The sequence below is a fragment of the Rhinichthys klamathensis genome, unplaced genomic scaffold, assembly GCF_029890125.1.
Source record: "Rhinichthys klamathensis goyatoka isolate OS25496 unplaced genomic scaffold, OSU_Roscu_1.1 h1tg000008l_1, whole genome shotgun sequence".
Lineage (NCBI taxonomy): Eukaryota > Metazoa > Chordata > Actinopteri > Cypriniformes > Leuciscidae > Rhinichthys > Rhinichthys klamathensis.
In genome coordinates, this window is record NW_026606561.1 from 590,701 (window position 1) to 607,132 (window position 16,432).

The 16,432-nt window shown below is 35.5% G+C and overlaps 2 protein-coding genes across 3 annotated transcripts in view; one reads left to right on the forward strand and one right to left on the reverse strand.

The window, feature by feature from the left end:
* Positions 1 to 16,223, reverse strand: part of eif4e2 (eukaryotic translation initiation factor 4E family member 2) — a 139,607-nt gene extending 123,384 nt beyond the window's left edge. The window contains exons 1-8 of one of the 2 annotated variants that reach the window (XM_056260252.1): positions 16,091 to 16,223; positions 14,692 to 14,803; positions 14,489 to 14,623; positions 14,267 to 14,371; positions 14,038 to 14,190; positions 13,729 to 13,865; positions 11,986 to 12,060; positions 10,878 to 11,865 (exon numbers count right to left, since the gene is read on the reverse strand). In XM_056260252.1, coding sequence (XP_056116227.1) covers positions 12,012 to 12,060; positions 13,729 to 13,865; positions 14,038 to 14,190; positions 14,267 to 14,371; positions 14,489 to 14,623; positions 14,692 to 14,803; positions 16,091 to 16,110 — 711 coding nt within the window. In that variant the 5' untranslated portion in view covers positions 16,111 to 16,223 and the 3' untranslated portion in view covers positions 10,878 to 11,865; positions 11,986 to 12,011. Of the gene's footprint in view, positions 1 to 10,877; positions 11,866 to 11,985; positions 12,061 to 13,728; positions 13,866 to 14,037; positions 14,191 to 14,266; positions 14,372 to 14,488; positions 14,624 to 14,691; positions 14,804 to 16,090 lie in introns of those variants that run through there. The other variant, XM_056260260.1, reaches the window with a different exon arrangement.
* Positions 248 to 7,303, forward strand: LOC130092364 (phospholipid scramblase family member 5). The gene is made up of 8 exons (XM_056260208.1): positions 248 to 328; positions 1,370 to 1,616; positions 2,850 to 2,924; positions 3,532 to 3,724; positions 5,301 to 5,412; positions 5,501 to 5,600; positions 6,846 to 6,904; positions 6,982 to 7,303. The coding sequence occupies exons 1-8, from the start codon at positions 326 to 328 to the stop codon at positions 7,006 to 7,008; spliced, it is 816 nt and encodes a 271-aa protein (XP_056116183.1). The 5' UTR covers positions 248 to 325; the 3' UTR covers positions 7,009 to 7,303.
* Positions 16,224 to 16,432: the final 209 nt, after the last annotated feature.

Consider the following 16,432-nt stretch of genomic DNA (forward strand, 5'->3'; position numbering starts at 1 on the left):
CAACAGTTGATGCTATTCTGAAAATAAAAAAACTGTAACCTTCTCTACTTAGAGGACAAAGATGATGTTCTGCATGCAAGCATGTGAATTGTTTCAGTTTAGGTAATATCACTCCACTACCCCCCACTAGCTTGAGGAGGATCTTCATTACATGGCTGACTGGTACTTTTCTGTCTGACAAAGAGCAGATCCGGGAAGGAGAGAGCAGGGCAGAGAGGGGGGTGTTTGGTGTAGTAGCATCACAACTGCTGTTTCTCAGTAAAGGAAAGCCTCGTTCCATCACTACTACATCTGCCCAACAGCGCCTAAAACCCCAGGGCCTGAAATGGTAAGAATTCATCTCTCTCTCTCATCGCTGTTCTCTGTTGTTTTCAGCAAAAGAAGGATATTCATACAGGTTTGGAACCACTTGAGGGTGTGTAAATGATGACTGAATTAAACATTTTGGGTGAACTATCACTTTAATGACCAATGTCTCAGCGTAGGTACACAACAAACGATCTATTATGGCTTAATCAGAAACTTTTATTTTAAAAGGAAAATCCATTGTCTGATTGAATATTACGCGCTATTATTTCATTTTCCCGCTTTTCTTAAATTTGTTGCTATTTTTATGGTTTCCTTAAAAAAGCTGTTTGCAAAGAGAATTTAAAAAAAACTTAAAAATAACTTTTACCTTATTTATTTTCTGGTGTTTTACTGTGAAATCAGTCTTAATATTAATATTAATTTGATAATTAATATTTATTAAGCAATGCTATTAAACATGTTATTAATAACATGTTTTTCATACTAATAAAAATATGTTATTAAATGAAATGTTTCCTCTCAGAATACATTTAAATAATGTTTTTATTATTATTTTTTAGTTATTTTTATATTTAGTTAGTAAATTTCCCCCTTTTTTTTAATTGTTGCAATTTTTTTATAGTTATCTAAAAACTGGTTGCAAGTATTATGAAATGAATATGGTTATGAAATGCATAAACAATTTGTCAATAATATTTGATGTTTAAAATATACAATGGCAGATTTATTAGAAGGCTAGATTGGGAAACAAGCTGGATCAGGAGTGAAATGCAGAAAAGAAGAAAAAAACTTTTAAAACAAAATATTAACACACTGTTTTAGTGAACCCCTTTGTCTGGTGTTTCTCATTTAATTTCCTGTTTCACACAGAACTGCATTGCATTATAAAAATAAAATTGGTTGCAAAGGGCAATTCTCACTGATTTTCATTGACATATATTTGCTTTGAATTTCAAATGGAGTGTTTATACCTCTCTCTCTCTCTCTCTCTCTCTCTCTCTCTCTCTCTCTCTCTCTCTCTCTCTCTCTCTCTCTCTCTCTCTCTCTCTCTCTCTCTCAGGCCTTCCCATCTGTGACTGCTCAGCCTCTTCCCTTTGGTCTGGAAAGGGAGAGACATATTGACATGCTCTTCAGAGCTTTCCACAGGCCGATTGGACCTGCTACAGACTGCCAGGACCTCACGGCTGAGCTCGGGTCTACAGACAGGAGAGGAGAGGACGAGGGACCCGGCGGGAAAAGACTGGGAAAACTGTCTGTTCTGAGAACAGTCACGAGACTCCACATTAATGCCAGACCTGAACTACAAGGTGAATAAAACATCTATAAATATCAATAAAAAAAAAAAACAGTCGGCTGTTTTTCATGTAAAAAAATAATATCTTTAAAATGTGGTGTAACAAAAACGTTCAAAGTTTCTGACATTTTATCTCTTCAAACAGCAAATGATTGATTTTTATTATAAATAAGATATAAATTTTAATGAAACATGATCTGTTATTATTGTTATATTACTGTTATAGTTCTATATTATTATTTATAAATGATTACGATAAGTTTACACTACCGTTTAAAAGTTTGGGGTAAGATTTTTGTTTAAAGAAGGGAAGACTTTTATTCCATAAGGATGCATATATTTATTAAAAGTAACAGTAAAGACATTGATAATGTTACAAATGTTTTTTTTACTTTCTATTTTTCAAAGAATCCTCTAAAAAATTATTTCCACAAAAATATTAAGCAGCACAATTATTACTTGAGCACCAAATCAGCATTGAATGATATAAATAAATAAATAAATAATTTTGAAGTAAATAATAATAATTATATAATATTATTTAATAGATAAATATTTGTTTGCTATCACCCATATAGATTATCTTTAAAGAAATATTAAAAACATATTCAATCACTCTTTTGATTAATAAATCCAATATTCAGTAGTTGTCAAAAGTGAGAATTTACACCTTCACCCTTTATTTGTTAAATATTTTGTAATCATATTACATTATTTTGCTTGGAGTCAGTTGTTTTCTTTGTGATAGAAAATATGTCCGCATAATTCATTGAGCTGACCAGGCTGTCATAAAAAGAAATTATGAACACATACAAAAACAAGACCGAATCAACGATACATTTTTTATGTTGTAGTCAGTGTATGTTTTTTTCCTGTGAGCGTTTTGTTTTCTTATGCATTTTTGTATGCATAGTAAAATAAAACCTGTAGCTGTAGTTTGCTTTTTTGCCAAATAATTTTGTAAGATACATACCTTAAGCATGAAGTTTCGTGTTTTGTTTTTCCTTGAAAATATTAGAAAAATGAAATATTTCCCTTGAATTTTGATCGTCTAATTGACCTTGTAGGGTCAAAAAACAAAAAAACAAATATCACAACAAATATGTACATCACTTTTGGCCACTACTGGAGTTTTTTTTTTCTGAAATGTGGAATAGCTTGGACATGGTACTCACAGAATACAATTTCCTGTGTAAATATAAAGCGGTTTAATGGAGGTTTATTCAGTATTTGTGTAATGTCTCAGGTCCACAGTGTGTCGCCCGAAGAACATACAGCATCTCCACAGAAACCAGTGATCAGCTCTTTGTGGCTGTGGAAGGTAAATATGAGACACAGGATATGTGCAGTCCTCTAATTCTCATATCATTCTGTAAAGTGCTCATATTATGCTATTTTAATAGTTTTTCATTTTGTTTTGAACGACAGGTTTACATGCATTCAAGGTCAAAAAACACTTTAATTGTCTCATAATGTTCACTGCAGCATCACCTCTTTTCTCACAGTGTCTTAAACGGCTCTGTAAAGGATTCGGTCTCTCTATTGGTCAGATGGCCCAGTCAATGTTTGAGGGTCAAACTAGTAGACGTTGTTCACGGGCATATAGAATGGCATCATGCAAATGTGTTACAAACCAACTCAGGTTAGTGCAGGAAGTAAGGATGGAATTACTGACGACTTGTTTCAGGCAGTTCAGAAATGGTTCTTTCCTTTGGGAGCAATTTGATCTTTGAAACTTTGCAGACCATTTAAACAGCTATATATTACACACTACATGAAAGGTAATATCCAAAAAGCATAATAGGGGCACTTTACGATGATTTTACTCTTATTTACAGTGTTGAAGCCACCAAAACAGCCACGTCTAAACTTATATCACAACTGATTTATACCACAAAACCCATCTTTTGTGTTCCCATCTCTGTTAGAGAGCTCATGCGTTTGTATGCAGTGCTGTGGTCCGGCTCGATCCTGTTCACTACAAGGCTTCGATAAGAACGCAGAGTGTGTCTTCCGGTTCGAAAGGCCCCTGAGAGCAGAGATGTGCTGGCTCGGCTGCTGCCTGATGGAAATAAGGGCCTATACACCAGAGAGAGAGTTTATTGGGACGGTTCACCAAAGGTAGTCATCAACAGCAAACCAGATCTTTGTCTCATGTAGTTAGACAAAAAAATCTAAAAAATGTATTTAAAATCATAAAAATGTCCAATTAAAATAAATCAATAGGACTGCACGTTTCATCTAAATAATGAAATCAATTTTTGCACTAACCCAATGCAGGGGTTTGATCTGATGCGCTGCTTGTTTCAGATTGAAGCATGACACTGTTCCTTATGTGTTCAGTGTCTCAGAGCAGCTCAGTTCACAGTAAATACTGCTCATGAACTCCATCTGTGCATATCACTTATAACGTCTTGAAACACAACGTTTGCAACGATTACTTAACATCCAACATTTTTGTGGACATAGTAGTTCCACATTTTACTAGATTTGTAAGAACAAGCGTCAACTGAACAAAAACATAAAGGTCTCCTTTTATTTGTTACGCAAACATAAAAGCTCAAGGGTTTAACACGGTTATTTTGCTCAACTAAATCCATTAGGTTTCTAAAAAACCTAAAACCTATTTTATTTCAGCTATCAGCTTTCTTGTTTTCATTTAGTTTAACTTATTTTAGTTTTAGTTTAAAAATAACTAACAAAAAACTAAACACATATTTAAAAAAAAACAATAACTAATAAAAATTAGAAAAACAAACAACAAAATGAATAAAAATAACTAAAATAACAAAATAACAAAAAAATTGTCAGTGATACTAAAATAACACTGATTTAATGTTTAAAGTGAAGAATGGTCATATTGCTATTGTAGCTTGTAGTGTAAAATTAAATCATTAATATAATTATTAAAAATACATATTTAATTTAAAAGTACAATAGCATTATTACAATGGTAATATATTTTCATCTTCGTTTTTATACACTAGTTAGAGTAAAAAATAATAATATACATTATATTATATAACATGCAAATGTGCTGTTATTGAAAATTATTGAAATATTAACTTAAAATTTTAGGGGGTACTTCAAGAAAACATTTTTATCAAAGGGGTTCAGTTAAAAATAATACTTTTTAAACTGCAAGAATCGCCTACTTAGAAAAAAGTCACCCGATCGACGTGTAAAACAACTAACTGCAGTTTTTATATGATGTTCAGGGGTGGATGGATTACCATGAGAGCAAAGTTGAATATTCAGATATGAACGTCCCAAACAGTGTTTGTTAACACTCTGGAATTCCGCTTGTTCAATTAAATTAGTCGACCGTATCTAACTGTTGTGTAATAGGTGAGGTAAACTCCTGTACTGTAAGTCTATTATGCAGACAAAGCCATCCACATCATGTTTCATCATGATGCCAACTATCCTGCAGGGTCAGATAAGGTCACCATTGTGAATCAACTAATTGCGTCAGTGTAAAAACCCTCCAGTAACCTCTCCCGGATTGAATAGGGAGAGATGTGCTCGAATTTGTGGTACGAAACCAACAACATGACCTCCTCCTCAGGACAGCCGTGATCAAAGACCATCAGGTCATAACAGGCTATAATATCACACGACTGAACATCCACTAGGCCTAACAGTCCAGAGAATCCCCGGCATTAAGAGTGTGTATAATCCCTGAGGTGTTTGTCAGGTGGAGTATGTTCACGCCGTATTTCGAGGTGTGTGACTCCGAGGGCATCTCAGCTGTGAGGATCCTGGGCTCCTGCTGTAACACACGATGTCTTTCTGAGCAAGAGCTTCAGGTCAGAAACCCTCCAGCAGACCATTTGCATCGCCCAGCTTTTACATACTGTGCCCATTATACTCGTTTCTCATTTATTGGGGCATCAGGTGGTTTCCACTATTGGGGAGAGTGTTGGGCGCATATGGAAGAGGTGGCCTGGATATAGTGAGGAATGTAACATGGATCATGAGTATTTTGGACTGGATGGTAAGATTCATATCCTCAATCATATCATGTGGTGTACTTGTGAAAATTCTTCTTTTTTACTTTTTTTTTTTTTTTTACATTTAAAAATGATTTCGTCACACATTATGTAATCAGCATGACAATGTGACCTAGAAATAGTGCTGATAATAGTGTAATAAATAGTGTTGAAAACATTGATTCGTTGATTAAAGGGGTGGTATAATGTCCTTTTCACAAGATGTAAAATAAGTCTTTGATGTCCCCAGAGTGTGTATGTGAAGTGTTAGCGCAAAATATCCCACAGATATTTTTATATAGCATGTTAAAATTGTCACTTTTTGAGGGTGAGCAAAAACGCACCGTTTTTGTGTCTGTCCCTTTAAATGCAAATCAATGAGTTGCTGCTCCAAGCACAGGGGGCGGAGCTACAACAGTTTGTGTCCTTTTACCTCACACAGACATTCAATTTCAATGTTTATGTTCAAACCGGAGTCAGACAATAATGGAGAGACTCAAGAAGTGACAACATGTACAATGCAACAGGACATTTCTGAATGGTTAGTTGATGAATTTAGGTAGCTTATGTGTAGTTATCTTCTAGTCATTGATTAGCATATTCTGTCATGATAATCTATAAATCGCATTACCGGGGGAGGGATTTATGTAATGTTTAGGGTTGGTGATGTCACCAACCCCTGAGGAATGTCGTGTAGTTCCTACCAGCCGTTTGTTGTAGTCCTTAAAAAACGATTTCTTTAAAAGCAAATATCTTCCTGTGCTTTGAACTTTGAGCTTCGTAACTTTGCAGATGTTGTTTATGCTCAAACAGAAACATTACACACTAACTAAAATTAAAAAAGGGAAATCATAATTAACCACCCCTTAAATAAAAAAGTTAAAAAAATAAGAATTTATTATTTCGATAGTCAACTTTAGACATTCTTATAACTATAAGTAACTTTGCTTGCAACTACATGTCAACTAACAGTCATCTATCTATCTATCCATCTATCTATCCATCCGTCTATCTGGCTACCTAGCAAGCCAGCTATCTGTGTAGTTTTACTAATATAGACCAGCATTCTCACTCAGAGAAGCATACAGTATAGGTTATAGGCCTGCACCCAGATACAAAGCTGATAGTCTAGACTAATGGCTAGAATAATTGTGGTTTCTTTTACAACTAAAATTTATTTTTGATAATAGTGTGACTATTTTGAATTCAGCTTCAGGAGTGACTATTAAAAACATCTCTTTCTCTCTCAGTACCTCAAGGAATGAATTTGAACACAAAAGTGCTGTTACTAGCTGCTACCTTCCTGCTGGTAAGCTGCCAACCGCACAGATGCTGGTATATTATTAATATGTAACAGCTTTATCATTGATCTTTTTCTGTTTGCAGAATCATATGTTTTTTGAGATGAGCTAAGTGGAAATGGCATATCTTCTGGGACATAAAAGACATCTGCTTTACCTCTCAAGTGGAGTGTGAACCCAAGAACTATGGTAAAACTATGGGGACGCTTAACAAGATGCAGCAGTTTACTGATCCAATCGCATCTGAGCTGGACAGTGTAGTGCACATCAAGAATCCCTGTACAGAGCCTCTCTACACCTCTATAAACTAAACACACCGAAATAGCATTTAAATGTTGAGTATTAATTTGCACAGAACATAATATTAACCCTATAGTTTCATATTTAATACACACATTCCTACGGCCTCTAAATTATCAACATGATCAAAACTTTGCTGAAAAACCTGTACACGATCTACTACATGCCTTCTGTCGTCTGATAGTTCATACTTTTCTAGCAAGTACAAGTCCTTTTAATGTAATTCTAATGTACAGGTTGTGGTATCATTTTGCTCTAGAATCTTTAATGATTTTAATAAAGTACACAAGAATAACTTTTTGTATTGTTAGTAAATATTGCAAGATGAACACTAACTAGCAACTTTTTAAAGAAAAATTATGTTAAATGTATCAAATATGATGCATTTGGGGAATGTTTGTTTATTTGTATATCTTTCAATTACCATTGTATTGCATTGCATTATATGTTTCACAATAAAAACTACAGATCTTTGATCATGAAACTAAGCAGTTAAATAATGCTAAATATTTTACTAAGATATATTGTTGAGATATAGAGTGACTGACAACTATACTGTAAATAGTCTGTTATATTGTTATAAAGATTTCATTCATTTACCAGCTATCAGAATTTTATCTTACTTTTTGGCCATATAAATAACAGCAACTGTAACAAATTGCATATGTTGGCTCGGTTTGGGCCTCTGAATGAATTTGAGGTGTTTTTTCCATCTCAAGTATGAGCTCCGTATTCTCCTATATCATACATATTATAACTATGATACTCACAAAGAAAATTTAAATAATATTGTCTAAACATTTAATAAACCCATTAAAAAAATGTATCAGGTCTTACAGGGTTAAATGTTTAATGCACTATATTTGTTTGTTTATAATTTAACACCATGCCAGCTTCCGTGACTATTTTCATGACGGGAAATAGGTTAAAATATGAACAGAAAAAAATAATACTTTTTTTTGTTCAAAAGGTTTGTAAAGTTGATATTTTTATAATAATAAAAACAATCTATTACTAAATTTGGCCTCACTTCATTCAAATCTTTTCAAATGAATCAACAAAATAGTAAAGAGTCCTAGAGGAGTTAATGAAAAGCATGAAATGATGCCAAAATTTTGGACTCTTGCGCAAGGTGCATAATGGAGGACCTTCACCCTTTAACAGACTTTTTAGTTTGGAGTGGCCCATTGGTAACAAAAAATTACTGGACAACAAAATTTACTGGAAGATAAGATCCAGATTCAATCCCCAGTAAGTAGAAACTTTCTGAAATCAAAGTCCTGGGGGCTGTTCCATAAACCAAGATTAGAGTATAAGCCAGGCTTATTTCGGTTAGTCAGGCTTATTTTTGGTAGATTCGGTTTCATAAATCAAACTTAAAAAAGTTAAAACTCAGTTACCCTGGCAACTTATGCTGGGAAACTAGCCTGGTCCAGGGCAGGCTAACTGTCAGGCTAAGCCTCAGTTGTTACACAGATCCTCAACACTGACCGACAAGAACACAATGATATTACCACTGACAGTCTCTAATACCATTATTGGACTTTATAAATACACAGTATACAGAAAATCAACTTAAATAAGGCTACAATATAGACACATATATAAGGCGTTTTAAAGTTGTCCGTTTAGGACATGTCATTTTTGTAATAAAGACATTTTAATTAAGGAATGCCTCGGTTATCAGAGAATTCTTTTTTCTACACTGTCTCATATATATATATATATATATATATATATATTATGTACTTTATTATGTACTTTATTATGTCTTTCAATTCAAACACATTTAACACAATTATACAAATGGACAGTTCCTTTAAAGACATTATTTTCCCCCAATAAATATTCCTTATTTTTCCTTCTACTTTTTTTTCTTTTGTGATAATACCAACACATACATATAAATAAAACAATAAATAAATATTAATAAAAATATAACATTCACATATATCAAACTCTTATAATGAATGACACATAATTCCTAATAGTTATTCAAGTAATATTATTTAAATATCAAATATTCAATATTAAATAAGTAGATAAATAAAATTACAAATAACTAGAAATAAAAGGGAAGGTTACATAAAAATGTAGTAAATAGGCCAATATATATTCCTTTATTTTATGGAATATTCTTTGATTTTAGAGTTGCACATATCTTTTCAAAATGTATACATTTGTTCTTAATTTAATGTTATCCTCTCCATAATGTACTTTAGAAACTAAATCTAACCACTCATTTAAAACTGGGGATTCTTGCTTTCTAAAAAAAAAAATCATTGCATTAAAAGGTGCAATTCTCAGCATTCTAAATAAGTATAGGCCTATATCTTTATTAGCATAGGTCCTATACCCAAAACTATATTTTGTATCTTTATATATTTAGTTTCTTTAAAAAAATCTTCCCTGAATTAGGCTATTTCTGTTCAATTTTTTTTATTTAGGCCTATTAGAAGTATAAAATGAGTGTAATGAGCTAGAAGTTCACTGCAACTTATCCAACATCCTAAAGAGAAATTATTATAATTAGAAGATATTTCTAGTGTTCTAAAATATCGCATTTTAATTTTCCAAGCAAATGGCGCTTTTCCATTACCAGTACCAGCTCGACTCGACTCGACTCGCCTTGGCTCGCCTCGACTCGGCTCGCTTTTCGCTCCGTTTTCCATTGCAGAAAGTACCGCCACAAATAGTACCCGGTCGTCATAGCGACGCATTTCGTTCCTCGTTGCCCCATCAAGCTCTCGCTGGATCCTCTCTTCGGCAACCAAACAAAGGAATGTCTGCACCTCCTCGTTTGACCACGGCGTATTCTTCCGAGTTGCCATAATAATAGTAGTAAGTTTAGTAACTATCTCTGGCCAAACTATTTAAAATACTCCATCTGGCGCGTGCAATGATGACGCAGATTCTCTGTGACCAATCAGCAGTCGGCATTGTTTTCACGTCACATTTTAGTATCGGCTTAGCTCGCCTCAGCTCGCTTGGAACCTCGCCGGAGGTGGTACGAAAAAAAGTACCCGAAAGCAGGTACAGGTACAACTTTTACACAGTGGAAAACCAAACAAAGGCGAGTCGAGTCGAGCCGAGCCGAGCCGAGGCGAGCTGGTACTGTGTAGTGGAAAAGCGCCAATAATGTATATTTTTTAATCAGAATTATTGCGCTCCTATTTGGCGCGCATGCGCGCAGCAGCGCTCGTTCAATATGAAGATTAGCAGCAAAATGGATACATTTGCACGACTTTCTAACATTTACAGATGGAGAATATAACTGTAAAATGTAATTTTTGCACTGAGGGAAAAAAAAAAAACATGTCACAAATGCATAAAACAGCACAAAAACTACGCTGTTTGATGATGGATCGATTTGATCCACGATCGACCTCTAGGGCTGCTTCAGAAACGCGTGCACACGCAATTATCTAGACTAGATAAACCTGGATCAAATTAGTGAGATTGTGTGAACTTCAATTACCTTTTATGGAACCACTTTAGCCCCAACTTATTTGTTAGGCTCATTCAAGTCCGGTTTTGGAGTTTAATCCCCGCTTTTTTAAGCTTCATTTATGGAACAGCCCCCAGGTATTATCAGTAGGGCTGTATATCTAATTAATGTTCTTTAAATTATATTGATGCAAAAACTACTAACAGAGTCACACCACAGGCTGAAAATTAGCAGCAGATGCATAATCAACATTTATTGCTATGATCAATCATACTTAAAAACAACCTTTCCACTTTTTTTTTTTTTTTTTTTATGTACCTCAAATACAACTGTCCAGCACCAGCACTGAATTTCAGGCAGTATAAAGCAGGTGTTGATACACAGCCCCCATTATCCCCCACATCAGTGCTTGTTAGTTAGCATGTCTGAATGATTTCTAAAACAGGGCTTGAAGTCCTATGATAGAGTCGTTTCTCCAGTGTCGACTCCTCCAGCGGATGTTGAGCGATCTTGGAAATCAGTGTTTTGCAGGAGGCGAAGGCCAGGCACAGTGAATCAGGCAGCATGGCACCCATCCCTGGTAGGGCACTGTCCTTTGGGTTTACACTCACAAACTCAAGAGAAATAAAACGTTTGCCATTATAGATCTCTCCAAATGCGCTTAGAAATATAATTCTTTTTTTGTACAACAGTTCTATGTTAAAACAACTCAACACTGTAGCTAAAATACTGCACTATAGTAAAATATCCCCAACAATCTGCAACCTCATTGGTAAATAATGTGACCTAGATGAATTCTGTCTTCCTGCTTGGGCCATCTTCACGAGACTTTATTATTAAGATGATAATTCAGGTAAACGTGACTGTACTACACAAAGGCATGTTGTTTTTCTTTTCCGAAAACGGTGGCAGTTTCCAGCCATTAGTTCATGTCACAGTGGCAGAACTATTCGGTCCCGCTCTGATAGCTCAGCCTAATGGCTGACTGGAAAACATTCGTTCGCATGTTGATGATTTGGCTCCATCTTCTTCTGTGAGAGTTTTCAGGTGATGTGGTGTATGGATGATTATAAAAACACAAGCCAGAAGTCTTCAATAGTAAAAATGTCTCATGCTGACTCTTTTCATGACGTCCCTTTTGTTTTTCCTTTTAAAAACAGATCGATTTCAGGTTATCCTCCTTGGAAATGTCCTCTTCCGTGGGAAAATGAACTTGGTAATCTAGATGAGGAGAAACAAGTAACACTTTTACACAGTGATGAACATGATGGGAGTGAATGTAAAATCTCCTAATGAGAACTAAGCAGTTCCAGTGAGTGATTATGTGTCGTGAGTTTATACCCGTCACACACTCTCCGGATGAAAAACTAGCGGCCTCCACTTGCGTTCACTAGACCATGGAAATCCTCCCAAGCTCTAAAATATCACACACACAACATAAATTAATACTATCAAGCATATCGAATCGACACTACAGATAAAAAGAAAAAAAAACTAATGTATAATTTGACTTAAAACTCATATTTTCTGTCATGTAGTAAATGTATGCATCTCACAAAAGATATATGGTATGATGGTCACATGACAAGCTTTATGCACAGGCTCGGTTTGCTTTTCCACTGAAGTTTAGTACCGCTTCAAAGTGGGTGGGACTGGGATTATAGACTGATCATCACAGTTGCGCCGCCTCTACTGCCGTGACTACGATACAGCCATTTCTTTTTTCAAATTGCATGCGACGGTCATCTAAATCAAGTCGTTAAAAAAAGTAGTGCGAACAAATGATACTGCAGTGGCTGTTGCTGACTATTTAAACCTATTGGGTTTGGTGACTCGTGTCGCAAATCCAATGACACTGGTAGTAACGATTTTCTCTGACCAATCAGTGACCTGGACTGTTTACACGTCACATTTTAGTATTGGTACGGCTTGCTTGGAACCTCAACCGAGGTGGTGCTAAAAAAAAGTAGCAGGTATTAGGTACTGTACACCATGGAAAACCCCCCGAGCCGTACTATGCAATGGAAAAGCGCCACAACTGACACATTTTCCCCACTCTCTCCTAAATAACTCTATATTTATTGTAATTGATAGACTTATAACAGTTTTTACTATTTAATACTTTATCCACATACATTAGCATTCAAAATGTTGTGGTTGGTAAGATTTTTTTTAATTCTTTTGAAAAAAGTCTTATGCTCATCAAGGCTGTATTTATTTTATATATATATATATATATATATATATATATATATATATATATATATATATAAGCTGTTTTCTATTTTAATATATTTTAAATGTAAAATGTATTAAATGTCATTTATTCCTGTGATTGCAAAGCTGAATTTTCAGCATCATTACTCCAGTCTTCAGTGTCACATGATCCTTCAGAAATCATTCTAATATGATGATTCGATGCTCAAGAAGCATTTCTTATTATTATCAATGTTGAAAACAGTTGTGCTGCTTTATATTTTTTCTAGGGCTGTCAAACAATTAATCACGATTAATCGCATCCAAAATAAAAGTTTGTGTTTACATAATATATGTGTGTGTACTGTGTATAATTATTTTGTATATAAATGCACACATTTATATATTTAAGAAAAATATGTTATTTATATATAAAATGTTTATATTTATATAAAATATACATTATATATAGGCTACATTCAGTCTATATACAGTATATACATGCAAATATTTCTTAAATACACATGCATGTGTGGGTATTTATGTATTAAAAATAATTATACACAGTACACACACATATATTATGTAAACACAAACTTTTATTTTGGATGTGATTAATCGCGATTAATCGTTTGACAGCCCTAATTTTTTCATGAAAACCATAATACAAAAAATGTTTTTCTGGATTCTTTGATGAATAGAACAGCATTTATTTCAAATAGAAATCTTTGGTAACATTATACATTTCTTTACTGTCGCTTTTAACCAATTTATCCTTGCTGAATAAAAGCATTACATTTTTTCAAAAAAAATAAAAAATAAAATAAAAAAAAAATCTTACTGAGCCCACATTTTTAAACTGTAGTGTATAATGTGTGTGTGACTCACTTGATGCTGTCAGTGTGTGTTTTGTACTCCATAATGGTATTAGGAGGCAGGTTGAGGACTCTGCGTAAAGTGTCTCTAATGCGAGCAGTGGTGGCCTGGTCACTGGCTGTCTTATTCCAGATAGAAATGATATCCTCCTTCAAACCAAAACACAAATATTTATTCAATACAGAACATTGTTATTATGATGTGTTTACTGGCGCGAGGGCGGGACAACCTATCACTCATGTGAGTCAGGTCACAGCAATAGCAAACCACAATGATCCAAGCATACAATCAATTCTCTTCCTACAAAGTAAACGGCAGTACCTGGAAGCGTACGGACACAACGGCCCCACAGATCTCCTCGCCCACCATGAACTGCTCACCCAGCATGGCCAAAATCAGATTCTCCCAGCAGCGTGACGCCAGGCCTTTACGTAGCCGAATGATCCATTTACCTCCACTCTTATTGGCATCATCCTATACAATACAATAGAAATTCTATTATCTGTCATTAGAAAAGCTGCTTGCGTGAATGTAATCTGACCAAACTCACCTCCCACATGGGTTTGATTCCTTCCTTAAACAAATGGAAATCGCTGTGACCAGTCATATCACTCGGTCGGATCATGTGACTATAAAAACGCCAGAACTGCTCCACCTACAAACACAAAACAGCTGTTGAACTGTCAGTCATGTGACCTACAGTAAGGCAGTCTAACTTCAACCCCCACTGTGCCTGTGTCTGAATGTTCATGTGAGTTTTCGTGCATGTTACCGAAGCAAAGCTGCCGATCTGTTTAATGTTCTGTTCGTAGCTCTGTGTGCTGGCCGGCCGTCCTGGTGTGCGGCGAGAGTACCAGAATGAGTAGTTGTACTGAAGAGGGTGTTCGCCGGCCCCTGGGACCACCGCCTGCAGAAGTAGAGCACAGTTATCTACTGTTAATTCCTGCTCTGTCCGTCTGCCATCCATCTACATACCTTTCTCTTGGTAGTGTTTGAGTCTTTCTCCTCTTCGTCATTTTTTTCCTTCTCCCCGTCTTTGGGTGAGCAGTTGTCCTGGTCGTGATCTCCACTGTCATCATCTTTCAGGCTTAAATGGAGACAAAACTCTCAATTTCACTCAACCACAATGTGTTATTTATTACTGTGGCTTCAATCAGAGCAATAATACATAATTAAATCAGGAACTAAAGCACATGCAGTGGCTTCCAACTGAAAAAAAGACAACTCAAAACTATATATATATATATATATATATATATTTACTAACTAATTTAGTACATTTATGTTCTAGTGTCATTTATATAAAGCTTAAGTATCAGAAAAATGTTATAAAGGATATAAGATAAATATGTATACAAGCTTAAATTTTCATATAGGCCTATACATCTATATATATATATATATATATATATACACGAGTATATACACTTTTTCTTTATTTACAAGTTCAGTAGTCAACATTTGAAGTGAATCAAAAAAGTTCATCAACTTGTCCTAAGACCAAAGACAAGAACGGGTATTGTTCAAAATGCATGTATAACTTTGATGAAAGGTTTTGATCCACTTTAAATGTTGACTACTGTATAACAATCACATTTACATTGTACGCTTTTAAAAAAGTAACGTTACCATGAAAGTTTTTTTGAAGAAACATGTTATATACATGTACATGAATTTCAGTGCCATGGTACTGTCACTGTACATTTTGTAACATCCTTTATAATATCCACTGTACTTTCCTGAGGATGTTATAATCGTCATCTTTATTACACAGAGGCCATGTCTGAGTTTACAGAAACAGACTAAACTATATCTTATTTGAACCTGCGCTTATAATGCTCAGTGGTTGAGCATGAAAAGTTTGCATACATAATAAAGTACTCTGGTTTTGTAACAGATGATTATCTGCTGTAGTTTTGTGTCCACGTGCCATGTATAGCTTAATGCAGTACGCCTCGCATGTTTATTAGCAGCCTACAGCCCCACATGTCATTCCAGCAGGCTGAAGAGTTTGAGCCCGGGTCGCAGAGCACCTGCCCCCGCTGCTCACACACACACGCCTAACCCGGTGATCCGTCCTCGGCCTGGAGGCCCTGTCTGTGCACGCAGAACTGCCCCTGTAAGAGGACATTTGCATGCAGCATTCACCGCGTGCATTAAAACACAATCCATCTGGCCACAAAAACGTAGGAGTCCAACCATGCAACTAAACATAGTGACCTCCCAGCCCATGCCAAAGCTTCTAGACACACCTCTTTTCCCCCTCTCCCTTTTCTCTCTCTCTCTCCGCGTTAAAGAGACGCTTGAAACACATGCGTTTGCATTCACGCACAACTAACCCCCGCAAACGTGCTGCGTTGTTTTTATTACTCACGCGTCAAATTTGTTGTTCATTATTTTCTAGGTGAGTGTCTATATCCGCTCTCGCGCCGACGGCAGCCCCGTCAATTCCGCAGCAACGGCGGCGCGCGCTAGTGGTGGTGGCGGGCGCGCGCATAGTACCGTGGTGGGTGTTCACGCGCACGCTGTTCACTTGGTGAATATCTGAATTTTGTTGCAGAGTGGGACTGTGAATCTGTAATCTTATAAACTATTAAACTAATAAACATGTCGGTGGATAGTAAATGTAAAAAACAAAAAAAACAAAAAAAAAAACGCTAAAGGTTATCCATGATTTAGTAAATGAAGCATTTTCCCCACAATGACAGTAGGCCTA